This window comes from Camelina sativa, chromosome 17, assembly GCF_030686135.1.
Source record: "Camelina sativa cultivar CO46 ecotype springtype chromosome 17, ASM3068613v1".
Lineage (NCBI taxonomy): Eukaryota > Viridiplantae > Streptophyta > Magnoliopsida > Brassicales > Brassicaceae > Camelina > Camelina sativa.
Genome location: NC_141896.1, coordinates 6,577,160 through 6,603,458, shown reverse-complemented (window position 1 = coordinate 6,603,458; position 26,299 = coordinate 6,577,160). Strand labels below are relative to the sequence as shown.

Genomic DNA, 26,299 nt, shown 5'->3' with positions numbered 1-26,299 from the left:
CTGTTTAATTTGATGCTTGCTTATATTTGTTTACAACTTCGTACGTACGTATAAGCCTTTTGCGTTCACAATTAACTGCAAAATTTTATATCTAAGCTGAGTGGTAATTAAGACCGAACATCAGTCCATATTAGTGTTTCATTATACAATACTACTATGTTGGTTAACAACCAACACTAATTACTAAACATTGTCCAAAATCAATCCAATCCTCTACATGTGATGATATGAACATCTCCACGATATAATGTAAATATTATACAATTTGTAAATCATATATATCGTCGATCAGCTGTTACGTTTTGATACTTGATTAAGTAAGTGGGAGTCAATCTACAGTAGTGAAATTTGAGAGGATTAATCAACCGTAAAATGATTGCCACTTTAAGAAAACAGGTAATAAGCGCTGGGAAAAGTGGTTGTTCACTCGCGATCAAATGTAACATAACATACACAGAAGGATAAGTTATATAAAATTAGGCAACATGTACAACAAGTTAAAGTAAAAGAAAGGACAAAAATAAAGATAAGGGTGGTCCATGAATATATATTGTGTAATTAGCAGAAGGTTTTGTCCACAACCACATATTTAGTTGGTAACCGTACCCACAGACGAAGCCCTAACTGTCGACGGATTGGGTCCAGATTAAGGCAAGTTTAGGTGTCAATCTCAAATCTATTTCCTTATAATTTTTGAGCAAACATCTTTAGCCTATAATGTATGCTTATATTTAATATAAAAGATATATAATATGGTATATACTTTTTTGTTTTCGGGCTGTTAATTAGCTAGGTGGTGGCTGGCTTATTCACAGGGTCCCCACACTTACATGAGTCCATGACCGATATTTCATAATTGTAGTCTCTTCATTAAATCTTGTTCATATTTGTGTTTGGAACTTAGCATGTGATGTTCTTTTCAATTATATATCCATGCCTTTTAATTTAATGTTTTCTGTTTACCTTTGCTATAGACTTTAGTCGCTACTTTTATAAGATTCGATGTTTGATGATGTAATACTCATGGTATATAGTAAATCTTTTTTTCTTTTTTCTTCTAGCGGTAATAAAATCTTGAATATATATGACTAATTACTGGTTCTTGTCTTCTTGATATAGCGTTTTACAGAACTCTCTCTTGAAATGTTGCGTTTTAAGAATCCTTGTTCAAGTCTTAAATCCCGACGAAAACGATTTACAAATCTTAACCAAATTATTTTTTAAAAACAAATATGGACTCCTAGTTATTTTATACAGGATGAAATTAACTTACGTATGATGATACTTTTTACTGGGACGATGGGATACCAACACAAAACTTTTGAAACACGAAAATCACGTGGTTGAATTTGAAACTCGAAAGAGGAAAAAAATTAGCAAGAGGGACACCCAAAGGTGTTTCAACCAAAAGGCAAAAGTTGCCTAACAGCGAATTTTACGGGTTTATGAATCCTCCAATTTTGGCACTCACTTCACTTGTTGCGTATATTACACGTGTTCTGATGATCTCTCTCATGTGTGAACCAATTTGGCCCGCTTGAATCAGTATGGGCCTAAACTGGGCCGTAATGATATCCACATGTTCTCTAAGTTTTTCAGCAATGGCGCGAAGGACAGACAGGTAAAGAAGGTGACCAACCCCCTTAACAGAAGTGATCTGTGTCAACCCAACCATTGAGGTCTTTCCAAATAAAATAAAAACCAAAAGCCACCAACCGTTTCCTTTTCCTGTTTTCAGCTGACAACGGTCAACCGTTTTCCTAAAATTCGAACTTGTTTGTTTTGTTTGGTGTTCTCTCTGTTCATTTTCAATTTTCTTCTCAATAAATTCGTTTTGGCTTGATTTTGATTAGTCTTGTTCAAAATCATTCTTACAGCTTTATTGGATGATTGTGATGGTGTAACATCATCTGTTCATATAAGAAAATTTTAACTGCTCTTCATATTTTATCAGCTATGGTCATGGAAATTGAATCCGTTAATCAAGCAGTCTATAACCGCAGCGACCACTGCGGGGTATGTTGAAAGGCTAACAAAAAGAAAAGTGCATTGAGATTTGAGAAAGAGCTTTATCTGAGAGTATGAGTGGTGTGAGAGGACAAATAGCTTCAAGACCTATGAGGGAGATATTTCTTACATCGTCATCTCTGTCTTTTTCTTCATTGTCTTCCTCTGTTTCATGGGATGATGCCATAGAGCTCAACTTGAAACAGTCCAAAGCATCTTCTTCTGAGGATAAGAGTCATCATCAGCAGAATGGGGAGTTTTCAAATGCTTCTTCTCAAGGCACTGAAATGTCGGGTTCCACTCATGTCAGGATGAGACCACCAGTTCCCTTGATGGATAAAGGTGTAGTAGGGAACTACGATCCTGAAAGAATCCCTCCATCGGTGTTTGGCAAGACCGGGGATGTGACTTGGAGCGAACTTTCGAATGAGTCTTTGTTTAGTCTGACATTTGATGGGTATAGAAAGTCAAACGCTCAAGCACCTCGTCAAAGCAATATAAAAGCTGAAGAGGTTTTGATGTCCCCGTCTCTGCTATCCACACCAGAGGATACAAAAGAGAAGAGATCTGAAGAGAGAGAGATAAAGAATGGAGACGAAACAAGAGTGGAGACTCAGAGTCGTATTCATCAAGAGAAGTACTACTCCTTGTCAACTCAAGATGTCCCATTGAGTTCTATCCCCAGCAACTTCTATTGCTTATATGCACCCGCCAAAAAGGATCAATATTATTCCCTTCCTGTAGGTGAGAACAAGAGAAAGAAGACAAGAAAGAGCAAGATTAAGAAGAAGAAGAAAGACAAGAAAAAGAAGAAGACCGAGGAGGAGAAGAAGAAGAATAAGTGCTGCATGTGGTCTTGGTTGTGCTCAGTGTTTTCAAAGTGCGAGTGTGACTTGTCGTCCTGCTACAAATGGAGAAAGTGTTGTTGCTGTTGACACCTAAACGATTATACATCATCTCTAATGCTCAAATGTATTCTTACAAAACGGTTTTCTTCTATGCTTGATATATAGATTTGTTCCAGAGTCTTTTATTCATTATCGACTTATTACATTTTAACGAATACAAGCTGTAACTGGAAATTCCGAAATTATGATGAGAGTGGGGTCGAGTAGTATAAGAAAATTGGACAAGGCATGGAAGAAGATGCACAATTATTTTGACTTTTAATTATGTATTAGCTCATACCAAACACATACATTATTACTTTTGAGATTGTTGGAATATATGTAAGATTACAAGAATAGCCTCAGTAGCAGGGGATCCGTATAACGGCTGGAGGGATGAATTAATATTAACTTGTCTGGGGTCTTCCAAAGAGCAATCATCATTTCAAAGCGAAAGGGAAAAGGGAAAACGTAAAGAGGGCAGAGCCCTTCTTCTTCTTCTTCCTCAAGAAGGAGATTCTTTTCGATGCCCAGTTTGATAAAGGAAGCGACTTTATTATTCTAACCAACGAGATTTATCAATCAGGTAAGCAAAACTATATGATTCGAAGATTCTTGCTTTGTTTATTATATTAAAACATGTTTTGTTCGGTGTGTTGATTGGCTCTTCTTTTGGCTTTTTTTTTTTTAAAAAAAATTTCTAGGGTTGGTTGGTTTAATTGGTGTGCTAATTTGACAAGGATCATTGATTACCCTCTCTGAAAATCTCGAGCTTTCCAGATCTATCGGAGCTCCTGGATTTATAATTCCCTTTCTGCAAATCGATGGGGTGCGATTCTTTCTTTCGATTTTATTTTTAATATTTTTAATGATTCATTTGTTAGATTCTGTTTGATTGGTTTTGTTCCTTCGTTATATGTTGTGTTCTTGTCCTGATGGATATATGATAGATAAAACCCTTAAGTATTGTTGCTGGGAAGAAGTAAGGTTGTTTTGCTTATGCAGAAGTATTGATTTTGAAATATTGATTTGAAACTACCATAGCTAGCAACTAGGATGGGTATAAGGATGTGTGTTTGTTTGGGCAATGATCAGAAGTTTATGGTTTTGTAACAGAGCAGTGGCTGCGTGGCTTGCTACAGAGAACACAGATCAACTGCCGCCTCCACTCTGAAGGATCCACCTTCCAATCCCATAGCTCGACCTATTAAGAAACCTAGTGTCTCCGAAGATTTTTGGTCAACTAGCACTGTTGATATGGACAACATCACCTTCCCTTCTCAGGGGAGCTTATCTTCCAACCAGACTTTTGATTCTCACTCTGGTGCCAGGAACACTAATGCTCCTCCTGAATTTGTAAATCAAGGTACTTTCTTCTTTGCTTATTGTGGATTTGCGTTATGGTCTAGTCGCTAGTGCTCTGTGGTGGTAATATATATGAAGTGGGTATGTGTGTTTTGCAGGTCTTCTTCTTTGGAATCAGACACGTGAGCGTTGGGTGGGCAAAGATAAACCCACCAACCCACGGGATCGTAATCACGGAGCTAAGTTAAAGTGAGTTGGCTCCTTTACACACTATTGTTGTTTTCCTCAAAAGCTAAGGCTAAGTCTGAAAAGGTTATAATGTTTATCATTTGCAGTTGGAACGCAGCATCATATGATAACTTGCTTGGGAGCAACAAGTTATTTCCCCAACCCATTCCTCTCACCGTAAGTAATCCAATTCCAGAATACAACAAGTTGGGGGGAAAGGTCAGTCAGTTTAATTATGTTGCTGCTGTGAACAGGAAATGGTGGATTTTCTAGTGGACATATGGGAACAAGAAGGTTTATATGACTGATGAACAAGACTTGGAGAAGACATACATACATACTGGACTGGTTCGGGCATTTCCGATTTTTTTTTTTCTTTTCGGTTTTGTTTTACGGCTCTGAAAGCCCCTTGTTGTATTATCTTTCATTCGGAATTGGATCAAGAACACTGGGAATGTGGCTCATACGCTTTCACCTAAATGTGAAAATATCCCTTGTTGTACCATCATCTTTTAAGACCAATATCTCGGTTTTACCAATTGGTCTCAATCTGGGACAATGTCTCAATCTGCAGTCCCACTTACACATTGATCCTACCTTCCAGTGTTTACTTTTTTTTTTTTTGCCTACAAAAGACTGACTACTGTGTATATGACCAAAAAAGGGTTCGGAATAGTAATTGGGCCGTTAAACATGGGCTTTTATTATGTAGAGTAGGAGACTGGGGGGAATAAAACAGAAGAAGCATATTCGCCGTAAAAACAGCGGTCACGTACCGGACCTCAACCCCACTTTCCATTCTACTTTATTAAGCGGGAAACAGATGCTTCCTTATCCATCGATGAAAGCGTCGGCTACACAGGACACGTGTTGAGCTCAAAGAGGTCTGTCACTAAACTATCACGTCGTCCCAGTGTAAATCTATCATTCTCGCTCTCGTGGGTTACGTGGATACAGAAAAATCAATTTTTAGTTTGAAATAAAAAAAAAAGGAAAAATAATTAAAAAAATAAAAATTAAGACAGAACAGAAGAGACACGCAAACATATCCATTAGGGGTCACAACGGTTCTTGCAGCAGCTTATTTACCAGAAAGGAAAGAAATCCGAATTTAAGATAAGGGTTTTTAAGTGAAGAGAGTTAGGTACTGTGTCAGGTGAAGAGATACGAAGATGGATAACACAGAAGAACTTGTCTCCATTGAGCTACCAGCTCCTGCTTCATGGAAGAAACTGGTATCTTCTTCCCCTCTTCTTGTTTTTTTTTTTTGTCCATTGTTTTCTTGAAATTGCTGCTGTGTTTACTATTTTTCCCCTTGAATCGATGTTGTCTAAGGGTTGTTTCTCTGTTCTGTTTTCTACTCTTAGTTTCTTTTGTTTCTTAATGTCTAGGGTTTATGCTCGATTTGGGGATTTCAAGATATGTTTTGTTTCGAGGTGGTTTTGTGGCTTTCTATGTTGAATTTATGTTGAGATAATATAATTAGATGAGAATTTAACGGTTAGGTCTTTCTTGGGGGTCAGATTAGGGTTTTTTAATGAATACACCCTAAACCCTAGATTTGGTTGATAAAATTTGGGGGTTTCCTATAGATTGTGTCCTGTGTTGCTGCTAGTGCATGTATCTTTAGTATTTGATTAGTAGAAGCTTGTGTTTGTTTCAGTTTTATCCAAAAAGAGCTGGTACTCCGAGAAAGACAGAGATTGTGTTCGTGGCCCCAACGGGTGAAGAGATCAGCTCGCGGAAGCAGTTGGAGCAGTACCTGAAAGCTCATCCTGGCAACCCTGTCATCTCTGAATTTGAATGGACGACTGGGGAAACTCCAAGGAGGTCTTCAAGGATCAGCCAAAAGGTGAAGGCAACGACGCCTACTCCGGACAAAGAACCCCTCTTGAAGAAGAGACGATCTTCGCTCACAAAGAAGGACAATAAGGAGGCTGCTGAGAAGAACGAAGAGGCTGCTGCGAAGGACAACATGGATGTTGACAAGGATGGACTGAAGGAAAACGCAGAGGGCGAGAAGGAGAAAGAGGCTGAGAAGACTGAGGCTGAGAAGGAGAACAAAGAGGGTGAAAAGACTGAGGCTGAGAAGGACGGTCAAACAGAAATTGCAGAGGTTGAGAAGGAGAAGGATGGTGAAAAGACTGAGGCTGAGGCCAAAGAGGGAGAAGTTGTGGCGGACAAGAAAGAGCCTATGGAAGTGGAGACCGCTGAACTAGAGAAAAAGACTGAGGGTGGTGGTGAAGAACCTCCCAAAGTTGAAGGCCTCAAGGACACTGAAGTGAAAGAGCCTGAGGAAGTTGTTGCTGAGGGTGATGGAGAGAAGAAGCCTGCAGAGGAAGAGGCCGAGAAAAAAGGCAGCGCGACAACAGAGGCTAACGGAGAACAGAATGTGACCCCGGGTGAGCCTAACCTTGATGCAGATGCTGAAGCAAATAAGGGAAAAGAATCCAAAGAATCTGATGAGAAGAAGACAGAAGCTGAGGCAAATAAGGAGAATGAAACTCAAGAATCTGATGAGAAGAAGACAGAAGTTGCAGCAAATAAGGAGAACGAAACCCAAGAATCTGATGTTAAGAAGACAGAAGCTGCAGCAAATGAGGAGAACGAAACCCAGGAATCTGATGTTAAGAAGACAGAAGCTGCAACAGCAACAGCAGTAGCAGAGGAGAAGAAGAACGACATGAAGGCAGAAGACACAAACAGAAGCTTGGAGGCGAATCAAGTTCAGCAGCAGGGCGCTGCAGCTTCCGTGAGCTGTTAAAACCTATATCGTTCTGTACAGAGTACAGAACGTGAAGAGTTTGTTGTGATTTCAGATGTAGCATTAACATTATGAGTGGTTTGTTGTATGTGTCGGTAGAACTAATATCTCTATGTAGTTCAGTTCATTACCATTTGTACGTTTGTACTTTGTTGTTGTATTATTATTAATGTTAGGCATTTAGACTCCTCGTTTTCTCATACTGATAAAGAGTGATGCCAAGTTGTCCAGAGTCGAAGATCACATAATAGAACTGGAGAGGTAAAAAACATGAGCTCGTTGATAAAAAAAAGAGCAGATCTTACAAAGTAGATTACATTGTTAGATACTTAGATTATTGAGGTAAAAGTAAAACAAAGTGAGTTCATCGTTTACAAAAGAGCAGATCTTAGGGAGCTTATGATATCAGTGAGGGAGACGACCCCTTGAAGAAGACCATGTTGGTCCATCACCCACAGTCTGTGCACTCCTCTAGTCACCACTTTCTCTATGGCTTCCTCCATCGTTGCTTCCACACCGCAACTAACCATGTCCCTCTCTTTCCCCGTAGCTTTCTCAGTGAACTCCAGAGCTGTAAGTGGCAGCCACGTCTGCAACTCCGGCAAGCGACACCCTTTTAAATCCGTTGCCGAAAACGTACCTATCACTTTTCTATGCCTCCCCTGGAATCTCAAACACACACAAAATGAGGTATACATTATTTTCTACAATATACATAACCAAGCATATATCTATAATGAAGCCTACATTGATTAGCTGTAGATGATCCTCTTGTGCTACATCAGGTGCGTGAACGATAGGGACAGCGTTGAGCAGAGCACCCTTCATAACGTTGATGGCACTGGAAACAGTTGTTCTCTCTGTGATGGCGTATACGGAATCATGAACGGCTTTGAGATCGGAGATTGAGCGTGAGAGGACACTCTTTAGGTCATCAAAGTGATGGTCTCTGAGGAACCTCAAGAGATCCATCTGAGTAAGCATCCTGTAAGCAGAGGCTGACTCAATCAACTCAACTCCTGCAATGGTGTTACTGCTATCTATGCTGCTCTCCACTGGTACTAAAGCTCGATGGATCCCTTTGCCAAACACTTCCATGCACTCTAAGAAGCTGGTATTAGGATTCAGTGTCCAGAGACTAAGTCCTTCGAGGCAATGACCAATGATTGATGACACTTGCGAACCCATCTTACGATCAAGATCGGAGAGATCAGAATCTTCGCCGGCGATATGAGCAAGTATGTCGAGCATGGTGAGTATACCGATGTAGTGTTTTCGTACAACTCCAGTTTGTTTATCAGACTCCATGATCATGGAACCGCCGGCTCCGATCCAGTGTCCAGGTGGTGCAGCCACAGGGAGGGCGGAGATAGAGTTAGCAACTATTGTGTTCATTGCTTGGGAGAGTGTTGCTGTGTACGGAACCTCCACAAGGCGTCGGTTTCCGGCCGTTAGATCTTTGGCCGTGACATTGATCAGACGGCTGTGATGGTCTTCTTCGCTCTTCTCTTGTTGCATTGTTTAGTTGACTAGAAGAGTGTCGTGGCTCTGGCTGGAACGTGTTACTTCACGAGCATTTTTAAGTGTCGACCTTGGCTCGAAATTTGATGCTTTTGGATCAGGACTGCTTGCGATGATCCACAAGCACGTGGCGACCGGTACTTGCTTGTTGCTCGTGACATGCAACGCGTGGCGGTCTCACCAATTATTGAAAGATTGTTTTATGTTTCTTTATGTTTGCTTTGGTAAAGGCGTAAAGCATGAGAGAGAGAATTATTTGGGCCTTTAATGTACGGCCCATTAGAATTTTTTATGACGAAAATAGCCTTTCGTCTCTTCTTTTGTTATTTTTTTCCTTTGTTAAATTCAATATCTCCCTCGCGTCCGTGAATGAAACGACTTTGAGAATCCAAGAACGTGGGAAAGAAATCACAGTACTTTAGAAACACCGCGAAGATGGCGAGAATGATAGAAGTGGCGCGCTTGTGAGTGTCTTCTCTCTTTTTATCTTTCGTTTTCTTCGCTGCATTACCCAGTGAGCGTGATTGGCCGACTTCTATTTGGAGATTTTTTTCGTGTTTCTATGATTCAATCGCTTGGATTTAGGGTTTTCTTTTGTATTTCTTGTAAGAAGAACTATGGATTAATCCATATTTGGTTAATCTTAATTACTAATTCGGTTCCTTTATGAGATTAAGGACGTGAAGTGATGCAAAAATTGCCTCTTTTTGATGAATTTCATAATGGATATGGATGCATTTTAGGATATTTGAATTATGCAATGAGATAACAAGATTTGGTGCTTGTGAAAATCAGCTTATTTGCTTAATTGGTATGTATTCGTGCATTGTAGTGAAGAGAATGGATTTGAAGAATCCAACAATGGAGAAGAAGTTTCATGGGATGATCTGGAGAGAGAAGCTGCTAGTAATATATCGTCTAAAAGATCTCAGGCCGGGAGATCTCACCAGCACGACTCGTTTAGAAAAGGTATATGAGCAAAGGGTTTCTTTCTTATTAAGTATGTTTTGAGTTATGTATGAGAAAGGGTGAACCTTTTGTGGTAAGCCAGAACCATGGCGAGGTTAGATAATATCTTTGATTGATCAGGTGACGAACTTTCTGGAGACTTGTATGAACTGTGGAGGCAAGAACAGAACAGCATAGCTGCAAGACTTGACAAAGAGCTTAAATCCAGGTGGGAATTGGATGAACTGATTGAAGAACAGCTGAGTAGATACCAGTCCCATTACTACAACGCCATGGTTTCAACGTCCTTAAAGGATGTATCTAACCTCGTCCTGCCCACGTGGCTTCCGCCTCATGAGCTTGCTGCCGTGGCCTGGCTTGGAGACTGGCGTCCGACCTCCATTCTTGACCTTGTCCGCATTCTGGCCGCTCAAAACCCTGCCTTCTCTCTGCCTGAGTCGAGTGAACGTGTACTCTCTCAGCTTCTCCGTGAGATACGCATCGAGGAGGCCGTGATCGATGAGGAATATGCTGAAATTCAAGCAACCTGTGTCCTTCACCTCCCCTTCTCACCGCTCTGCAGTACTCGGTCGCATGAAGAAGCTTTGCGATCTGTGCAGGAGCTGTTTGGGAACATCCATAAAGTAATCTCAAAGGCACAACGACTCAGGTTTGTTTTTTCTCTCCATCATAAAGAACATGAATTGTAGAGGATGAACGAAAACAAATACCTGATGACACCAGTAGATAGTGGTTAATTGTCTTAGTCTTGTTGAGTTATCAGTAGAAATGAGAGCATGTTGTTATGGTTGGCAGGTATAAAGTGTTAGAGCTGGTGATGAAGAAGCTACTGAATCAAACAGATACAGCCGAGTTTGTGGTCGCATTTGCAGGGATTCAAGACGCCATCCACCAGTTTGGAGAGCAGAAGAAGCTAAAAAGGCTCTATCCAGCGGTTCCTTCACCTCTGAAGGGATCAGGATCATCCAGTTGAGAGCTGTTGTAGGAGTAAAAAACTAAAACGCTGTGATCTTGAATCTGCCTGTTAGGAACTTCTGTCTATACATCAACTCATAGATATCAGTTTACCTTCTTAGTATAAACAAACATCTTTCGCTGTCACTGACCACTATATCCTCTGGATTCAGTGGATACAACAATATTGACATTGCAACAATATTGACATTTTAAAATCGATACTTGAATACAACATTCAGGCTCTTCTTCTATTTGTTGATTTGTTTATATCTTTCGTGTTCCTATTAACAAGCAAAATTAAAATTGCGTCATAAGTCGTATCAATGTGTAGAATTTTATATTACCAAAAACATTAGTAAAAAGATGGGATATTTTGAGAGGAAAGGTGGAAATATCCAATGGCTAAAGCAGCTCCAATGCTCCATGCCTTGCTTTAATGGCCAAGTGTTAAAAGCATTGGGGTCTGTTTAGCGTTTTCAGGCCCATATAATTTGATATGCTCCGACTCGTAACCGTTTCAGGATTTGGGGATTAAAAAATTGGGAATTAAAAAAAGAAGATTCTAGAACCAAAAACGCTCATCTTCTCCCGCCGTACATCCGACAAAAGATCTCTGACTCTGATCAAAACTTGAGCCCTAATTCCCTTTGATCTTTGTTGAATCGCACAGAGCAGCGAGAAGATGGTGTTGGCGGAGCTAGGTAGCCGGATTACCCAGGCGATACAGCAGATGAACAATGTGACAATTATCGATGAAAAGGCTCTGAATGATTGCTTAAACGAGATAACTCGCGCTTTGCTCCAGTCCGATGTTTCTTTCCCTCTTGTGAAGGAGATGCAGACCAATATTAAGAAGATCGTTAACCTCCGCGATCTAGCAGCTGGCCACAACAAGCGCCGGATCATTGAGCAGGTCTTTGATTAGCAGAACACGGCTAATTCTTTATTTTCTTCAGTTTTTTTGGGTGTGATTTTTAGTTGCTCATGATTCTCTTTCAGGCTATCTTCAATGAACTGTGTAAGATGTTGGATCCAGGAAAGCCTGCATTTTCCCCCAAAAAGGCCAAACCTGGTGTTGTTATGTTCGTAGGATTACAAGGTTAGGTCTTTCTGTTTGATCCTATCCTTTGTTATTCCGTGGTTGATGATTTAGCGTGTTTCTTACTTTACTTGCAGTTAGATTGTAGTTATAAATTATTTGTATCCCTAATAGTTAACATTGTCCCCAATTTTGTGACTAATGTTTAGGTGCTGGGAAAACAACAACGTGTACCAAGTATGCTTATTACCATCAGAAGAAAGGGTACAAACCAGCTCTTGTGTGTGCGGATACTTTCAGGGCAGGTGCTTTCGATCAGCTTAAACAGAATGCCACCAAGGCTAAGATCCCCTTTTATGGAAGGTACTCAAATCAACCCCTTTGTGGTTTTTATGTGACCTTGTTCTTGTTTGTCTTTCCCCTTTTTGTGATGAAGGTTTATATCCTAGTATCAGCTTTCTTCTTATGTGCTCATAAGACTTTTTGTGTTTGCATTTTCCAAAGGATATTAGATCCTGTCTGTGTAAATGATGGTATATTCTTTGTTGCGATAGAAGCAAGGTACAATATTTATGAAATTGTTTGGTTTAGGTCTGTACCTGCACGAATTTGCACTAAAAATCACTACAGTTACTACTACTTGAATTTATTTTTGGATCATCCAGTCCAGTAGGTTTCGTCATACTTCTCTAGTTCTCTGTGTGACACTTACCTTTAGAGTTTCTATAAGCCCTTTTGCCTGTATTTCCTGTGCTCCGTTTTGTGGAATTCATTACAGTGCCACTCTATCAAAGGATCTCACATCTTTGCCAAAGAGCTTAACTGTTTGAGACTATGCTATTTGTTGTTTTGGAATTACATCAATGACAGTAACAGAGGGAAATGAAAAAAATAGAATAAGCTAATGCTGAGTTGTGATCCTTTGCAGCTACACAGAATCCGATCCTGTGAAAATTGCTGTGGAGGGAGTTGAGAGGTTCAAGAAAGAAAAGTGTGATCTTATTATTGTTGACACCAGTGGTCGCCATAAACAAGAAGCTTCTCTCTTTGAAGAAATGCGTCAAGTTGCTGAAGCAACGGTATGCGTTGTTGTCTTGAAGTCTTTTGTTTATTCCTGGTTGATGTTGGAGGCTTTGATCATGATCTTTTCACTTTACAGAAACCAGATCTTGTTATATTTGTTATGGATAGCAGTATTGGTCAAGCTGCATTTGATCAAGCTCAAGCATTTAAGCAAACTGTTGCTGTTGGAGCTGTAATCATTACTAAGATGGACGGCCATGCTAAGGGTGGTGGTGCTCTTAGCGCGTATGTATTTCTGAGTCTTCATCTGTACTCGAAATGTTCAAGATAAAAACCTTTTGGGGTTTATAGTTAAATAAGTGTATCTGAGCCCATTTTCATCTTTTAGTGTTGCAGCTACAAAAAGTCCTGTGATATTCATTGGAACAGGAGAGCATATGGATGAGTTTGAAGTGTTTGACGTCAAACCATTTGTCAGCCGTCTCTTAGGTAACTTTCGTTGAATTTATTGTAAGATTAGCAGCGTTTTGAGGAGTAATCAGAGGGTCCCCAATAGGTTCTTGTCTCAGAATCTTGATAATGTCTATGTGTACAACAGGAATGGGTGATTGGTCTGGTCTCGTGGATAAAATACAAGAGGTAGTACCTAAAGATCTACAGCATGAACTTGTAGAAAAGGTCTCTCAGGGTAATTTTACGTTGAGAACTCTGTACGAGCAGTTCCAGTGCACACTGAATCTTCCACTTAATCAGGTCAGAATCTCTTGTTCAATAGTTGTCTGTACCGTGTACTGGTTGATTAAACAAAATAATGTATTGGTTTGTAGCTTTACTCGATGCTGCCTGGAATTAGTGCTCAATTGATGCCGAAAGGACATGAAGAAGAAAGCCGAGCAAAGATGAAGCGATACATGACAATGATGGATTCTATGACAGATAAAGGTGAGTACAATTTTGGAGAAAGTGTCTCAGTAGTAGTTTTGAGCATAATGTGATGGGTGGTTGTGCAGAACTGGACAGCTCAAACCCAAAGGTGTTTAGCGAGTCAAGGATAATGCGGATAGCGAGAGGGTCAGGGAGGTTTGTAAGAGAAGTGATGGAGATGTTGGAAGAGTACAAGAGGATAGCAAAGACTATGAAAGGGATAAAAATACCAAAGAATGGAGACATGAGCAAGGTCATACCGCCTCAGATGTTAAAACAGATAGGCGGCATGGGTGGTCTGCAGAGTCTCATGAAGCAGATGGGTTCGGCTAAGGACATGATGGGAATGTTTGGTGGTAGAGACAAGTAGTTTCTATCTCCCTTGCGGTCACTGGTGAAACTTACATATAAGAAAATGGGAGATTTATATATATAAAATCAGGAAGAAGATAATGTGTTTAACACATTCTAATGACTAAAAATGCTTAATTGTTGTCTCAAAAACATACAATCAATTATATTTAGAACTACTTATCATGATCCAAAATTAAATTATAATATTCAAACTTCTAAATAGTGGAATATTAAAACCAATAATAGTTTTTCATTTATGTAAATAGTGTTCTTATATATTTAGAATAATAATAAACTTGAAAAAGGTATAGATGATACATAAAATTTTATAGTAAATATTAACGGGACATAGATACTGTTTTTTTACTTGAATAATAAAAAAATTAATTTATTAAATTGTGTTGGATTTCGTTAATCCTTTTTATTTTATTTTTGCTTTTATCAAATTTCCATTTTCTTTTATTGTGTGTGTGTTAAAAATTTAGGGAGGGGAGTTAAAAATGTAAAAAAGAGAGAGAGAGAGAGAGAAATAAAGGGACGAGATTAAAGTGGGGATAGTAGATCAACGGCGGAGAGAGGAAGAGAGAGATTCATCGTCCTGATTATAAATATAAGTGAGAGAGAACAGAAAAGGGCCGACGGGAAAAAAGAAAAGGAAAAAAAGCTCAAAACCCTAAAAAAAAAAAGTGAAAGTCCAATTCGATTGTTCTCTTTAGCGTTTCGGTGTTTCAGAGCCCATTACACGCGTTTCAGACTCTTCTCTTCCTTTGTCTCTTCTGTGTAAGTAACCTTCTTCCACTTCATCTCTTCTTCTTCGTTTCGCTTTTCCGATTTCGTGTTTTGTGAATAAGGGGAGAGAAGTGTTCGCCGTTGTGTCTTCTTCTGTTATTATCGCAATTGTTTTGTTTCCCGGGTCTAATGTGTCTCTTCTTCGTTTTGATCTCTCATGAGGACTGTTGAATTGTGTCAAAGAAAACATCTTTACGAATAATTGATTCAATTTTGCCTTTGGTCTATTTCAGGATAATGAATACTACTAATCCTTCAGAACTGGTTAATGTGGACGTTGCTCTTGAGATGGTGGATTCTGATACACAACCACAACCCATTGGTAAGCGTAGGAGGCAGAAGAAGTCTGAGGTGTGGGATCACTTCATCACGGAAGTTGTTAGTCCCGACACTAAAAAAGCTCGTTGCATGCACTGCAACAAATCCTTTGCCTACATTAATGGCACTAAGGCTTCAGGAACTAGCCACCTTAAGCGTCACATTGACTTGGGTATTTGTGCTAAGAGCTCTGAGTTCAAGAAGCTCTCTCCAACGCCACCAATCAAGGAGGAAACCACTTCCTCTTCCTCCTGCCTTCCCAAGAAACGCCGCCGGATGTCTTCTCCTGTTGTTCCTCCTCCTCTGGATCAAGATCGCTGCAACCATGAGATGGCTAAGATGATCATCATGCATGATTACCCTCTTCATATGGTCGAGCACCCTGGTTTTGTTGGTTTCCTTAAGGCTCTTCGTCCACAGTTCTGTGTGGCAAGCTTCAAGACCGTTCATGATGATTGTGTCTCTATGTTTTTATCCCAAAAGCAGAAAGTCTTGGACTTTATTGGAAAGATTCCTGGGGGAGTTAATCTTACTGTAGACTTGTGGTCATCTAAGCAATCAGTGGGTTATGCTTTTCTGACTGGACACTTTATTGATAAAGACTGGAAGTTGACTCACCGTCTTCTGAATGTTGCTGTTGTGGCTTCTCCTGATTCAGATTTTGCTTTAAACCAACCTGTCGCAGCTTGCCTATCGGAGTGGAAGTTGGAAGGGAAGATTTCAAGCATCGCTGTCAGCCAATCACTAGTAAATAAGACCTCCGTTGAGAATCTCAGAGGTTATTTGTCTGCTAGGAATCAGCATGTGTTGAATGGTCAGTTGTTGATGGGAAAATGCTATGCTCGCCTCCTTAGCAGCATGGCGCAAGATGCACTCACAGCTGAGCAGCTCCAAGAACCTGTAAAGAAAGTCCGAGATAGCATAAAGTGTGTTAAAACCAACCAGGTTTGGGGAGACAGATTTGATGACCTGAAGAAACAGTTTCCAACCCCTTCTTCTAACAAAGATCTTCTCATTGACAACCAAACGAGATGGGACACAAGTTACAACATGTTGCTGGCTGCATGTGAACACGCACAAGTGTTTTCTAGTTTGGAAACTTGCTATCCTGAGTACAAAATATCTATATCTCCTGAAGAGTGGAGAAAGATTGAGAGTCTCTGCTCATGCTTGAAGGTTCTTTTCGAAGCGGGTAATGCCTTGACTGGGCCGAACCAGTTGACAGCAAGCGATTTCTACCATGAGATGACAAAGCTTCAGCTAGAGCTGAGACACACTGCCATGTGTGAAGACCCGGATGTCAGAAACCTAGCAAACTCGTTGAGTGAAAAATTTGACCAGTATTGGAGAGGAAACTTCCTGGTTTTGGCAGTTGCAGGGGTCATGGATCCCCGGTTCAGAATGCGCTTCATTGAGTTCACCTTCAATAAGTCTTATGGTGAAGATGCAAAAAAATGGACCAAGACTGTCAATGACGCCTTCCATGATCTGTACCTTAGCTACAGTGAACAGAATCTGTTGGATGCTTATGTGGATCATGGCTTTTCGGAAATAGAAGTGGCTCAGGAATCTCACTTCCATCAAGACGTGGCTGAAGGTGCCAATACAGGGAATGGGCAATCAGGTGATGAATCAAGTACACTACTAGAGCAAACCACTGAGGCACATCAACATGAGAGAGAGAGTAAGCTAGAGAAGCAAAATGTGGTAAGGCTTTGGGAGGGAGTGAGTGAAGAGAGTCAGCTAACAGAAGAGGATCAGCAACATTGTGATGATTCTCAAGTACATGCAATGGCAGAGGAAGACAACATACTATTTCCGGTTGACGTGCTTCTCCAGGAAGGGTCTACCCTCGTCACAATAGGCGAATCATTTTCAGACTTTGATGATATGTACATGCCAGAGATGAAAACGGAGCTTGATCAATACCTGGAAGAAGAACTGACTCCGAGGTCAGAAGACTTTAACGTTCTGAGCTGGTGGAGGCTCAACAGCACAAACTACCCAACCCTCTCAAAGATGGCTTTGGATCTCCTCTCTGTCCCCTTCAGCACCGTCTCTCCTGATTCTGTATTCGAAACAGAGGTGAAGCAGATGGACAGTGACAGGACCTCCCTTTCTCGTGTAACCTTGGAGGCTCTGTTGTGCACTAAGGAGTGGATCAAAAATGAAACTTTATGAAAATTGAAAAGGTTGCAATTCTTTCTTCATTCTTTTGGTTCTAGAGCATAGTGTAATGAGCATTTGATTAGTTTTGAAATTAGTTATAAAAAAAAAACTTTCACATACTAAGAAGGCTTCTTTGTCCCTCCAAATCTCTCATTTTTGTCCTAAACATACTTGGTCTTCTACAAATCGACTCATTGACAGTATTTGACATACATTTTGGTTTATTTCATTTAAAACTATCAAACCACTCAACGGGTGGGAAGGAATAACTGAAAGTGAATTAATAATGTAAATGAAAAAGTTTGGGGATCTAATTGTAGTACCATATTGTTTCTACTCATTCAGATGTGGAGTACATGGATTCTGAATCAATCAATTTATAGGTGGCCAGGTGGGTGAGTATTTGTGATGTTGATATTATCATTTCCATTGAATTTTAAAAATTTGGTGTACTAAGGTTTAAACCTTGTAAGTAATACAAGAAGGAGAAAGAGTGTAACTCGTGCTTATATGTTATACATGTGTAGACATTAAGTAGGTGGTTTATGAAAAAGAGACAATTGACTTTGAGTGGGCAACCACTACAACACTCTGCACTGAGCAGAGGACTCGAACCGTTGATTATTATTAAAAAAATAAAAAAGTGAAAACAAACAAAACGGAGTCGGACAAGAAGGTCAGTGTCCCCACCACTCATAGTTGCCACGTGTGTAAATCTGAACCATCATCTCATCTTGGTCGAATTGCATGGGACTTGGATTTGGGGCCTTATTAAAACTTTAATGTGGACATCAAAATCACATGTAACGTCTCTAATAAGAGATAGAAGTAGAAAGAGATTTGGCGTTAGCGACAAGGAGAGGTCAGGATTGGCCATAAATCTGAAAATCCAAAGTGTAAACCCATCCAAAACCCTTATCCTCCTTTTTTTTTTTTTTTATCTTATATATCTTCTCTTCAACCTCACTCTCTATCTTTCGCCTACTTTTTTTTTCTTTCTTGAGGCTTTTTTTTTCTTGATAGCTCTGGTCTGGTCAGAATCTTCGTTCCAAGGTACCTTACCTACCTACCTACCTCCCACTATCTGATCTAATCATGTGTGGATTCATTCACTTTTTATATTACCTTTACACATGATCTAATTATATATATATTGTGTGTTTTGTTTTTGGGATGAAAGGATCAGCAATGGCACCGAGGTCGAGCAAAGGGAAATCAAACAACCGAGGGAAAGGAGGGGATAAGAAGAAGAAAGAAGAGAAAGTGTTGGCTCCGAGTCTGGTTGAGATCACAGTCACAACTCCGTACGAAACCAAAGTGATACTCAAGGGAGTCTCTACTGACAAAATCATTGATGTACGAAAGCTTTTGGCATCTCACGTTAAGACTTGCCATTTCACCAACTATTCTCTCTCCCATAAGGTAAATATTTTTTTGGATAAGCCAATCCAATAATATCTTATCGCTTTTATCAGCAAAGAAGAAGAAGAAGAAGAAGAAGAAGATGTGACTGAACTGAACTGATGATATTGGTATAGGTGAAAGGGCAAAAATTGAATGACAACATCCAAGTTGCTTCCCTCAAGCCTTGTTTCCTCCGCATGGTTCCAGGTTAGTCCAAAACAATATGTTCCCAACTAGATTTTAGTATATTCTTATTATTGCAAACAGCTTTCGAATTAAAAAAAAAAAAAAAAAACACAACATTCGCATTTGGTCTTCTTTTATGTAAGTGGCACAGAAAGTGTCAGTGACACTGAGATAGTGAGATAAGGCACCACTAATCTTTTTTGTTTAATTGTTAAGAGTGGCTCGTTTTAGTTAACTTTTTTACTTAGTTGCCCTCAGAGTTTGTGTTATTTACCGTTTTGCCACAGAGGAGTACAAAGAGGAAAGCCAAGCTTGGACTCAGGTGCGGAGAGTCGTAGACATCGTAGCGTGCACCACCAGGTTCTCCTCCGCTTCCCCCAAATCCCCCAACGGGAAACCCATCGTCGTCGCCGGCAACAACAACAATGCAAGTCAGGTGGCGGCGTCGCCGGAGGAGCTCGACATGGTCGCTATCCACCCGACCCCTAAGCTTGCTCAATTTTACGAATTTTTCTCCGTTGCTCACCTCTCTCCTCCGATTCTTCGTAAGTTTTTAACACTCTCTCTGTCTTTGATTGACATTTTTTCAGTTTCACAGCTCATTGGCTCTTTCTCGTTTTCATATTTTGATCTGTAGATTTGAAGAAAGTCGATGGCAGTGAAGAAGAAGAAGAAGAAGCTGGAGATGGTTACCATTTTGGACTTAAGGTTAAGATTTGCAATGGGAAGGTTATACATGTGATTGCTTCTGTGAATGGGTTCTTCGCCGTTGGAAAACAGCTCTCACATTGTCATTCCATTGTTGATTTGCTTCAGAACGTCAGCAATGCTTTTGCCAAGGTATCTTTTAAAACTCAATTGCTTTGTTTTTTTTCTTTTCTTTTCTTTTCCCCATAAAGAAACAAGCTTTACATAGTATTGGGGATTGATGCAGGCATATGAATCTCTAATGAAAGCTTTCACTGACCGGAACAAGGTGAAAATAGCTGTTTTTTTACGTTTTAGACTTTTAGTTAATGATTTTGTTTTTGAGGATTTTTTTCAAGATCAAATTTTTTGAAGTTTGGCTTCATTTGCTTTTCAGTTTGGCAACCTCCCGTATGGATTACGGATTAATACATGGCTTGTACCTCCTCCTGTTTCTGAGTCTACTTCAACTTTTTCTCCTTTACCAACAGAGGATGGACAATGGGGAGGGAATGGTGGAGGCCAGGGGATGAATGGTGAATACAATCTTCGACCTTGGGCTGCTGAGTTTTCTGTATTAGCTACGCTTCCTTGCAAGACTGAGGAGGAGAGGGTTGTTCGAGATAAGAAAGCTTTTTTGCTTCATAACCAGTTTGTCGACACCTCTGTGCGGAGAGCTGTTAGAGCCATCTGCGACGTGATGGATACTAATCAACACACTACTGGATTACCTTCAGGCTCGATCCTTCTTGAGGATCATGTTGGAGATTTGTTTATTACTGTAAAACGTGATTTAGCCAGCCTTGACACAAAGCCTGAAGCTACATGTCAAAATGAACCATTTATTTTATCATCCAAGGAACTTGCTGAAAAGAATCTGCTAAAAGGGATAACAGCTGATGAGAGTAAGATTGTTCACGTAAGTGATTTCTCATCCTTTTCTCAGCTATATGTAAAAAATGACTGTTTCTGCACTATAAGGTTTTGCTAACATCCGTATCACATCAAATAGCATTTTTCGTTGATGACTGAATTAGAGTAGAGCTATAATTGTCCGCAACGCATTTACTTTTTCATGCATGTGTAATTTCTTTTAAAGATTATAACCAATGAAGAAATATTTGCAGGATACTCTGGCTTTAGGCACAGTTATTGTAAGGCACTGTGGATATACAGCGGTGGTACATGTCGAGGGTAAAACGCAGAAGGCAATGTCTGATATCCGTGATATTTTGATTGATGACCTGCCGGACGGAGGAGCTAATGCTCTTAACCTTAACAGGTCTGTGCCCCCAAGATTTTTAATACTATACGTATTATGCACATCGTGTTCATATTAAAAAATTCCGTTTTATTGTGGGTCTCTCTACGACTCTGTCTCTACCTTTTGAGTATTAATTGGTAAATGAATGTATCAAAGGTTATTCCTGAGTATATCTATAACATTGCTGTGTGCTCATCCCTTGCGAAAAGACATATGTGAGCATCTAACTTCTTCTTTTCCACCTTGATTGTTACCTTTATTGCAGCTTAAGGGTTCAGCTTCACAGGGCCCATAGTGTTGGAACATCTGGAGAGAACCAGCCCACACAGCTTGATTCGGATGATATTGAGTCTTATAGATGTATTGCACCGGAGTTAGTAAAAGTTAACTTAACAAAATTAGAAGAGAAATGGGTATCTCCTGTAAGACCCATTAGATGGGAGCTCGGTTCTTGCTGGGTTCAGCATCTACAAAAGAAAGAAACAGACGTCTGTGGAAAGCCTGCAACGAATGATGAGACTGAACTTTCAGTTAAAGGCTTGGGGAAACAATTTAAAGTTCTAAAGACCAAAAGTAAGAAATCAGCAAATATAAGCACCGTGAAGGAAAAGGAAACAGATATCAGACTCCACGAGTTAAATGGGGAGGCTGATCTAGGGAAGAAAAGCATCGACGAACATATTGAGACTGAACTGAAGGAACTGCTTTCTGAAGAAGCTTTCTCTCGCCTAAAAGAAACTGGAACCGGTCTCCATTTAAAGGTTCGCTTTTCTTCTATTTTGCACTATTAATCACGAGAAAAAAGGTCCCGCATTTGTTTATGTATGGTTCCTTTTTTATTCTTTGATGGACACCGTGGTGCTTACTTAAATATTATTTGTGATACAGTCAAAAGAAGAGCTTACTAAGATGGTATATGGTTACTATGATGAAATTGCTTTGCCAAGGCTGGTATGTTTTTAGTTAGATAACAGATATAATTTTCTGCACATATCTTTGACCATACTTATCAAGTAATCATTGTAATGGTTTACTAGGTAGCAGATTTCGGGTCACTGGAGCTTTCTCCAGTTGATGGTCGCACAATAACTGACTTCATGCATATAAGAGGTCTCCAAATGCGTTCGCTAGGACATGTGGTGAGTATGCTTTACCTTGTCAGTGACGCCTTTCCCTGTTGCCAAGTTATTTTGATTTTTTGAGAGAGTAAAGCTAATATGTTCATCTAAAGGGATTTTGTTGAGGTCAGAAGTAGTTTACTGTAGAGTTGTTAATGACTCCACTATACCTATGGATCAGGCTAAACTCGCTGAGAAACTTCCTCATATACAGTCCATCTGTATACATGAGATGATCACGAGAGCTTTCAAGCATCTTCTTAGGGCGGTTATTGCATCTGTCAATAATATGGAAAAGCTACCTGTGGCAGTAGCTGCATCATTAAACTTCATGCTTGGCCGCCGTGAATCGGAAGGGTGTGATAGGATCCCCAGTGAAGAGTATTGTCTCAGATTACAATGGCTACAGAATTTTCTTTCCAGGAAATTTGGTTGGATACAGAGAGATGAGTTCAATCATTTGAAAAAAATTTCCATCCTCCGAGGACTCTGCCAAAAGGTTAAGTATCTCTGTGTTAATGTATTGCTGCTTGTATCAGAATTATAGTTCTTTATTGATTTCATGCTTTTAAACAGGTTGGGTTAGAACTAGTTCCAAGAGATTATGACTTCGATTCTCCAAATCCTTTCAAGAGCTCTGACATTTTTGGCTTGGTACCTGTGTGCAAGGTTGGTCACTCCATTCCAATATTAGTTTGACTAACAGCGATTTGGTCACAATTTTTTTTTTTTTTTCTACGACTGCTTGGATTTTGGTCCATAGAAATATGGTTCAAATGCTTGACAATAATCTTATGTTTGTTTGATCAGCATGTGCTGTGTATATCATCTGACGGAAGGACACTCTTGGAGTCATCAAAAATTGCTCTTGACAAAGGAAAACTAGATGATGCTGTGAATTATGGAACAAAGGTGTCATTTCTTTTGATAGCTACGTTATCATCATTCTTTAACCAACTGAACTGTTATCCAAGAGATGTTGACTTCTTACATTTCGTAGGCATTGGTCAAGATGATTGCTGTCTGTGGGCCTTATCATAGAAATACTGCTTGTGCGTACAGCCTTCTCGCAGTTGTACTGTACCACACTGGCGATTTTAACCAGGTATTATCATCTCTCATCTTCTTACTAAATGGCAACTTTGATTATTAGGTCAAGGAACATTAAAGAGAGTTTGTAGAGTTTTATGTTCTGCTTCTGCTTCTAGCTAGGCACCGTTATCTCTAATGTTCTATCCTCTCTTGATCAGGCAACGATATATCAGCAGAAGGCTCTAGATATAAATGAGAGAGAACTTGGTCTCGACCATCCTGACACTATGAAAAGCTATGGGGATCTTTCTGTATTTTATTATCGTCTTCAACACTTTGAATTGGCACTAAAGTAAGTGATGCATAATGATCTCTTATAGTTATATAGTCACTAAAAATAGAACCGTACTACTTTGTCTTTCCACCATCTTTGTCTTGTTGCCTTGGAATGAGTTATGGTCCAACCTCTCCTCTGATTGGCTCCTTCTAAATGTTATCTTTCTAATAATTTATATTTGTTACCTTTTTATAGATATGTGAACCGTGCGTTGTTTCTTCTTCACTTCACTTGTGGGCTATCTCACCCAAATACTGCTGCCACATATATCAATGTGGCTATGATGGAAAAAGAAGTAGGGAATGATAATCTAGCTCTAAGATACTTGCATGAAGCTCTAAAGTGCAATAAAAGATTGCTAGGAGCGGACCATATTCAGGTTCCTCCCTTATCTATCTTGCCTCACTTTGCGCCCATTCTGAAACTAATCATGCTTTTGTGTCTTACTTTGCCAGACAGCGGCAAGCTATCATGCAATAGCTGTGGCTCTCTCTTTCATGGAAGCACATTCATTGAGTGTGCAACATGAACAAACTACACTTCAGATACTTACAGCAAAACTTGGACCAGATGACCTTCGTACACAGGTGATTGATTTGCTCCTAGTTCATTATCTTAATTCCTAAGTTTCTGTCATAACGCATGGAGTAGGAATCGTCCGATCTCAGCTGAATAATTTACTCTTACTAGTAAAGTGTATGTTTTGAACTCTTAGACATACATGTTTTGTTTTCTTTCATTTATCTCTCACAGGATGCTGCTGCATGGCTTGAATATTTTGAGTCAAGAGCCATAGAGCAGCAGGAAGCAGCCCGAAATGGAGTCCCAAAGCCTGATGCTTCCATCGCGAGCAAAGGCCACCTTAGGTACTAAAATGGAATCTCCCAGAACACATAAAGGATATGGTAATTATTTCATTGGCACCAAAGTCCGACCTTTGTTGCAGTGTATCAGATCTCCTGGACTATATAAGTTCTGATTCCGATACTAAAGGAAGAGTTGCTCACAGGAAACAGCGGCGCGCCAGGGTAATCACTTAGGTCACTCATTTTGGATTTTGTTCTGTTCATTAGGTCACTCATTTTGGGTTTTGTTGAGTATACAATAACCTTGTTAAATACCTGTCAATTGTGTAGTACCCTGGTTGTAAAGTTTGAACTCAAACTATGCTGCTTGGTTTTCTAGATGTATGTCTAAATGGAATATTGATCTAAAGGCATTCCATGCGGTAGAAGTTAATGGAAAAAAAACATGTGAGATATTGAAACGAAAAGAATGAATGGATATATAGCTCTAGGTTTTCGTGTCAAAGGTTTGTGACATTACTTTTGTTTCAACAGGTGTCACAAGCCAATGATAGTGTTGCATCAGGTGATGATGCCACCCATAGAGTTGCTCCACAGAATGGCATTGCTACATGGAATGATGTCACAGAAGCGAATGTCATTAAGAGTAGGACCGAAGAAAATGTCCCTGATGCAGTTGTTGATGAGATCAAAACAGGTGATATCGTAGTTCACAGACTAAATGTAGACAGCCGAATTGTGGAAGAGTCAACTTTAGATGAGGGCTGGCAAGAGGCATACTCAAAGGGGAGATCTGGAAATGGTGCGAGAAGGAAAAGGCAGCCTGATCTTACGAAAAAGAGAATGTCGTTTAATAGAAATCTCACTAGGATACAGGATGTTCAGCAACAGAACTTATCTTCTCGGTTGCAGAAAACAACTGTGAGACCCTCCCTCTCTAAGTCATCATCCCATAGGGCTCTGAAGAACACAGAGATAGATCTCAGTAAAAATACAACTAAGCCACAGTCAAAGGCTTCTGGTTCTGCTGCTGCGACCAGTATTACTTTGGCTTCAAAGTCTCTCTCATACAAAGATGTTGCTGTGGCACCACCAGGTACAGTTCTGAAGCCAATGTTAGAAAAAGTAGAATTGCCTTTGGAGAGCACTGAAACTCAGATGTACAGGATTTCAAGTTCGTCAGCTGAAGCAGAAAGCAAATCTGACACTGTAATGTTGGATTTGCCAATCGAAGGAGCAGAGCTTCCCTGTGAAAAGCAGGAATCACAAGAAAGTGGTGAGTCAGTGGAAAATTTAACGTCAGAGTCTGAAGGGGATCTGGGGTCCTGTGAGGGGCAAAAGGCTTCTGATATGAGCAGGAAAAAGCTATCAGCCTCCGCAGAGCCTTACAGTCCTGGAGGTTTCTTGGTTATTGATCTGCAAAGCTTAGCAGCAACAACAGGCAACTACCCGATTATGGTTGCAGACCCTATTTCCTGGGCTGGAGTTTCATGTGGGATTCACTCACCACCATATTACAGTGTTAATCACTTAAATGGAGTTGGGATGCCAAGAAGCATGAATCCAGATGCACCAGAGTTTGTTCCGAGGAGATCCGTGCAGAATAGCTCTCAACATGCAGGTGGAGATGCAAGTGTATCTGTTGACCCCAGCAGTGGCCTAAAAGCCGAGTCAGGAGATCCCTCAAGGGATAGTGCTGTAACTGAGATAGTTTATAGTAGAGAAGAGGAGAGTGGAGCAAACGCAAATGAGACAAATGGAGATGAAGGGTTTGTGATTGTGGCAAAGAAGAGGAGGAGGAAGAACAAGTTTCGACTTACAAACGATGCGGCTGGGTTGTACCATCAACTGCCGTCAGTTTGTGCATGATCTGATAAGTGGGTTTGATCAGGTTAACAAAATAAAGCTTCTTGTGAAGCAGAGTATCTTCTTAACTCATTTGGTTTATTGGCTAGTTGGCTGTTTTTATTCTTATTGTGCACTCTCGATGTAGCTTGCCCGTTGTGTTGTAAATTTTTGTAGCTATGTATTTTGTTTCTGAGCTCGTGGCCTGTTCGTTGGATCACATTTGAGTATTTACATAGCAAAAAGTTCCTAAAATGTGGAGTCTGTATCCGGTAGGGACGCACTAAAGCTGTCCAAACTGTGCTCGGTTCGAAATCAAATCCTTTTAGTGACTCAGCTGTTTAGAACCCTCAACCTCTAAGGACC

At 40.1% G+C, this 26,299-nt stretch overlaps 6 protein-coding genes and 1 pseudogene across 15 annotated transcripts; 6 read left to right on the top strand and 1 right to left on the bottom strand.

The window, feature by feature from the left end:
* The first annotated feature begins 2,996 nt into the window (after positions 1-2,996).
* Positions 2,997-4,966, top strand: LOC104755850 (uncharacterized). 6 transcript variants are annotated; one of them, XM_019238784.2, is made up of 6 exons: positions 2,997-3,480; positions 3,599-3,723; positions 4,011-4,260; positions 4,358-4,448; positions 4,535-4,604; positions 4,682-4,966. In XM_019238784.2, the coding sequence occupies exons 3-6, from the start codon at positions 4,152-4,154 to the stop codon at positions 4,733-4,735; spliced, it is 324 nt and encodes a 107-aa protein (XP_019094329.1). In that variant the 5' UTR covers positions 2,997-3,480; positions 3,599-3,723; positions 4,011-4,151; the 3' UTR covers positions 4,736-4,966. The 6 variants fall into 6 exon arrangements, with proteins under 6 accessions (XP_019094329.1, XP_010476620.1, XP_010476621.1 ...); XM_087497206.1 differs by having other exon boundaries at positions 3,265-3,480; positions 3,675-3,723; XM_087497205.1 differs by having other exon boundaries at positions 3,267-3,480; positions 3,675-3,723; positions 4,016-4,260.
* Positions 4,967-5,288: 322 nt separating this feature from the next.
* Positions 5,289-7,379, top strand: MBD10 (methyl-CPG-binding domain 10). The gene is made up of 2 exons (XM_010478316.3): positions 5,289-5,662; positions 6,091-7,379. Exons 1-2 carry the CDS (start codon positions 5,600-5,602, stop codon positions 7,189-7,191), a joined length of 1,164 nt encoding a protein of 387 aa, XP_010476618.1. The 5' UTR covers positions 5,289-5,599; the 3' UTR covers positions 7,192-7,379.
* A 72-nt stretch (positions 7,380-7,451) lies between these two features.
* Positions 7,452-8,779, bottom strand: LOC104755847 (SNF1-related protein kinase regulatory subunit gamma-like PV42a). The gene is made up of 2 exons (XM_010478315.3): positions 7,939-8,779; positions 7,452-7,853 (listed from the first exon to the last, which is right to left on the bottom strand). The coding sequence occupies exons 1-2, from the start codon at positions 8,707-8,709 to the stop codon at positions 7,563-7,565; spliced, it is 1,062 nt and encodes a 353-aa protein (XP_010476617.2). The 5' UTR covers positions 8,710-8,779; the 3' UTR covers positions 7,452-7,562.
* A 100-nt stretch (positions 8,780-8,879) lies between these two features.
* On the top strand, positions 8,880-10,889 carry LOC104755846 (uncharacterized). The gene is made up of 4 exons (XM_010478314.3): positions 8,880-9,176; positions 9,545-9,681; positions 9,802-10,330; positions 10,477-10,889. The coding sequence occupies exons 1-4, from the start codon at positions 9,148-9,150 to the stop codon at positions 10,652-10,654; spliced, it is 873 nt and encodes a 290-aa protein (XP_010476616.1). The 5' UTR covers positions 8,880-9,147; the 3' UTR covers positions 10,655-10,889.
* A 120-nt stretch (positions 10,890-11,009) lies between these two features.
* LOC104755845 (signal recognition particle subunit SRP54 1) lies at positions 11,010-14,198 on the top strand. Its single transcript, XM_010478313.3, has 9 exons — positions 11,010-11,551; positions 11,638-11,737; positions 11,887-12,040; positions 12,606-12,756; positions 12,837-12,985; positions 13,089-13,189; positions 13,299-13,453; positions 13,528-13,642; positions 13,711-14,198. Exons 1-9 carry the CDS (start codon positions 11,321-11,323, stop codon positions 13,992-13,994), a joined length of 1,440 nt encoding a protein of 479 aa, XP_010476615.1. The 5' UTR covers positions 11,010-11,320; the 3' UTR covers positions 13,995-14,198.
* A 268-nt stretch (positions 14,199-14,466) lies between these two features.
* On the top strand, positions 14,467-17,754 carry LOC147923367 (zinc finger BED domain-containing protein DAYSLEEPER pseudogene; annotated as a pseudogene). 2 transcript variants are annotated; one of them, XR_015587674.1, is made up of 3 exons: positions 14,467-14,758; positions 15,001-17,277; positions 17,600-17,754. The product of XR_015587674.1 is annotated as a zinc finger BED domain-containing protein DAYSLEEPER pseudogene, transcript variant X1 (transcript). The 2 variants fall into 2 exon arrangements; XR_015587675.1 differs by lacking the exon at positions 17,600-17,754 and having other exon boundaries at positions 14,605-14,758; positions 15,001-17,373.
* Positions 17,755-18,040: 286 nt separating this feature from the next.
* On the top strand, positions 18,041-26,188 carry LOC104755843 (protein REDUCED CHLOROPLAST COVERAGE 3). 3 transcript variants are annotated; one of them, XM_087497199.1, is made up of 22 exons: positions 18,041-18,307; positions 18,435-18,676; positions 18,793-18,865; positions 19,132-19,389; positions 19,482-19,684; positions 19,779-19,820; positions 19,929-20,450; positions 20,659-20,813; positions 21,061-21,556; positions 21,684-21,746; positions 21,833-21,934; positions 22,095-22,412; positions 22,490-22,582; positions 22,724-22,825; positions 22,914-23,018; positions 23,164-23,297; positions 23,478-23,661; positions 23,738-23,869; positions 24,036-24,148; positions 24,229-24,310; positions 24,623-25,184; positions 25,255-26,188. In XM_087497199.1, the coding sequence occupies exons 2-22, from the start codon at positions 18,443-18,445 to the stop codon at positions 25,299-25,301; spliced, it is 4,020 nt and encodes a 1,339-aa protein (XP_087353325.1). In that variant the 5' UTR covers positions 18,041-18,307; positions 18,435-18,442; the 3' UTR covers positions 25,302-26,188. The 3 variants fall into 3 exon arrangements, with proteins under 3 accessions (XP_087353325.1, XP_010476614.2, XP_087353326.1); XM_010478312.3 differs by having other exon boundaries at positions 24,623-26,188; XM_087497200.1 differs by lacking the exons at positions 24,623-25,184; positions 25,255-26,188 and adding an exon at positions 24,419-24,497.
* Positions 26,189-26,299: the final 111 nt, after the last annotated feature.

What these genes read in the sequence shown, in the direction of transcription:
- LOC104755850 (XM_087497205.1), top strand. An exon ending in AATCACGGAGCTAAGTTAAA is followed by an intron (nt 4,449 to 4,534) that starts GTGAGTTGGCTC and finishes TATCATTTGCAG; the next exon opens with TTGGAACGCAGCATCATATG. An exon ending in CCCAACCCATTCCTCTCACC is followed by an intron (nt 4,605 to 4,681) that starts GTAAGTAATCCA and finishes TGCTGTGAACAG; the next exon opens with GAAATGGTGGATTTTCTAGT.
- LOC104755845 (XM_010478313.3), top strand. Translation starts at nt 11,321, where the DNA reads ATGGTGTTGGCGGAGCTAGGTAGCCGGATTACCCAGGCGATACAGCAG. An exon ending in AAGATCCCCTTTTATGGAAG is followed by an intron (nt 12,041 to 12,605) that starts GTACTCAAATCA and finishes GATCCTTTGCAG; the next exon opens with CTACACAGAATCCGATCCTG. An exon ending in GGATTCTATGACAGATAAAG is followed by an intron (nt 13,643 to 13,710) that starts GTGAGTACAATT and finishes GTGGTTGTGCAG; the next exon opens with AACTGGACAGCTCAAACCCA.
- LOC104755846 (XM_010478314.3), top strand. Translation starts at nt 9,148, where the DNA reads ATGGCGAGAATGATAGAAGTGGCGCGCTT. An exon ending in GCACGACTCGTTTAGAAAAG is followed by an intron (nt 9,682 to 9,801) that starts GTATATGAGCAA and finishes TTGATTGATCAG; the next exon opens with GTGACGAACTTTCTGGAGAC. An exon ending in TCAAAGGCACAACGACTCAG is followed by an intron (nt 10,331 to 10,476) that starts GTTTGTTTTTTC and finishes TATGGTTGGCAG; the next exon opens with GTATAAAGTGTTAGAGCTGG.
- LOC104755847 (XM_010478315.3), bottom strand. Translation starts at nt 8,709, where the DNA reads ATGCAACAAGAGAAGAGCGAAGAAGACCATCACAGCCGTCTGATCAAT. An exon ending in ATCATCTACAGCTAATCAAT is followed by an intron (nt 7,854 to 7,938) that starts GTAGGCTTCATT and finishes TTGAGATTCCAG; the next exon opens with GGGAGGCATAGAAAAGTGAT.
- LOC104755843 (XM_010478312.3), top strand. Translation starts at nt 18,443, where the DNA reads ATGGCACCGAGGTCGAGCAAAGGGAAATCAAACAACCGAGGGAAAGGA. An exon ending in TTTCCTCCGCATGGTTCCAG is followed by an intron (nt 18,866 to 19,131) that starts GTTAGTCCAAAA and finishes GTTTTGCCACAG; the next exon opens with AGGAGTACAAAGAGGAAAGC. An exon ending in AATGCTCTTAACCTTAACAG is followed by an intron (nt 20,814 to 21,060) that starts GTCTGTGCCCCC and finishes CCTTTATTGCAG; the next exon opens with CTTAAGGGTTCAGCTTCACA.
- MBD10 (XM_010478316.3), top strand. Translation starts at nt 5,600, where the DNA reads ATGGATAACACAGAAGAACTTGTCTCCATTGAGCTACCAGCTCCTGCT. An exon ending in CTGCTTCATGGAAGAAACTG is followed by an intron (nt 5,663 to 6,090) that starts GTATCTTCTTCC and finishes TGTTTGTTTCAG; the next exon opens with TTTTATCCAAAAAGAGCTGG.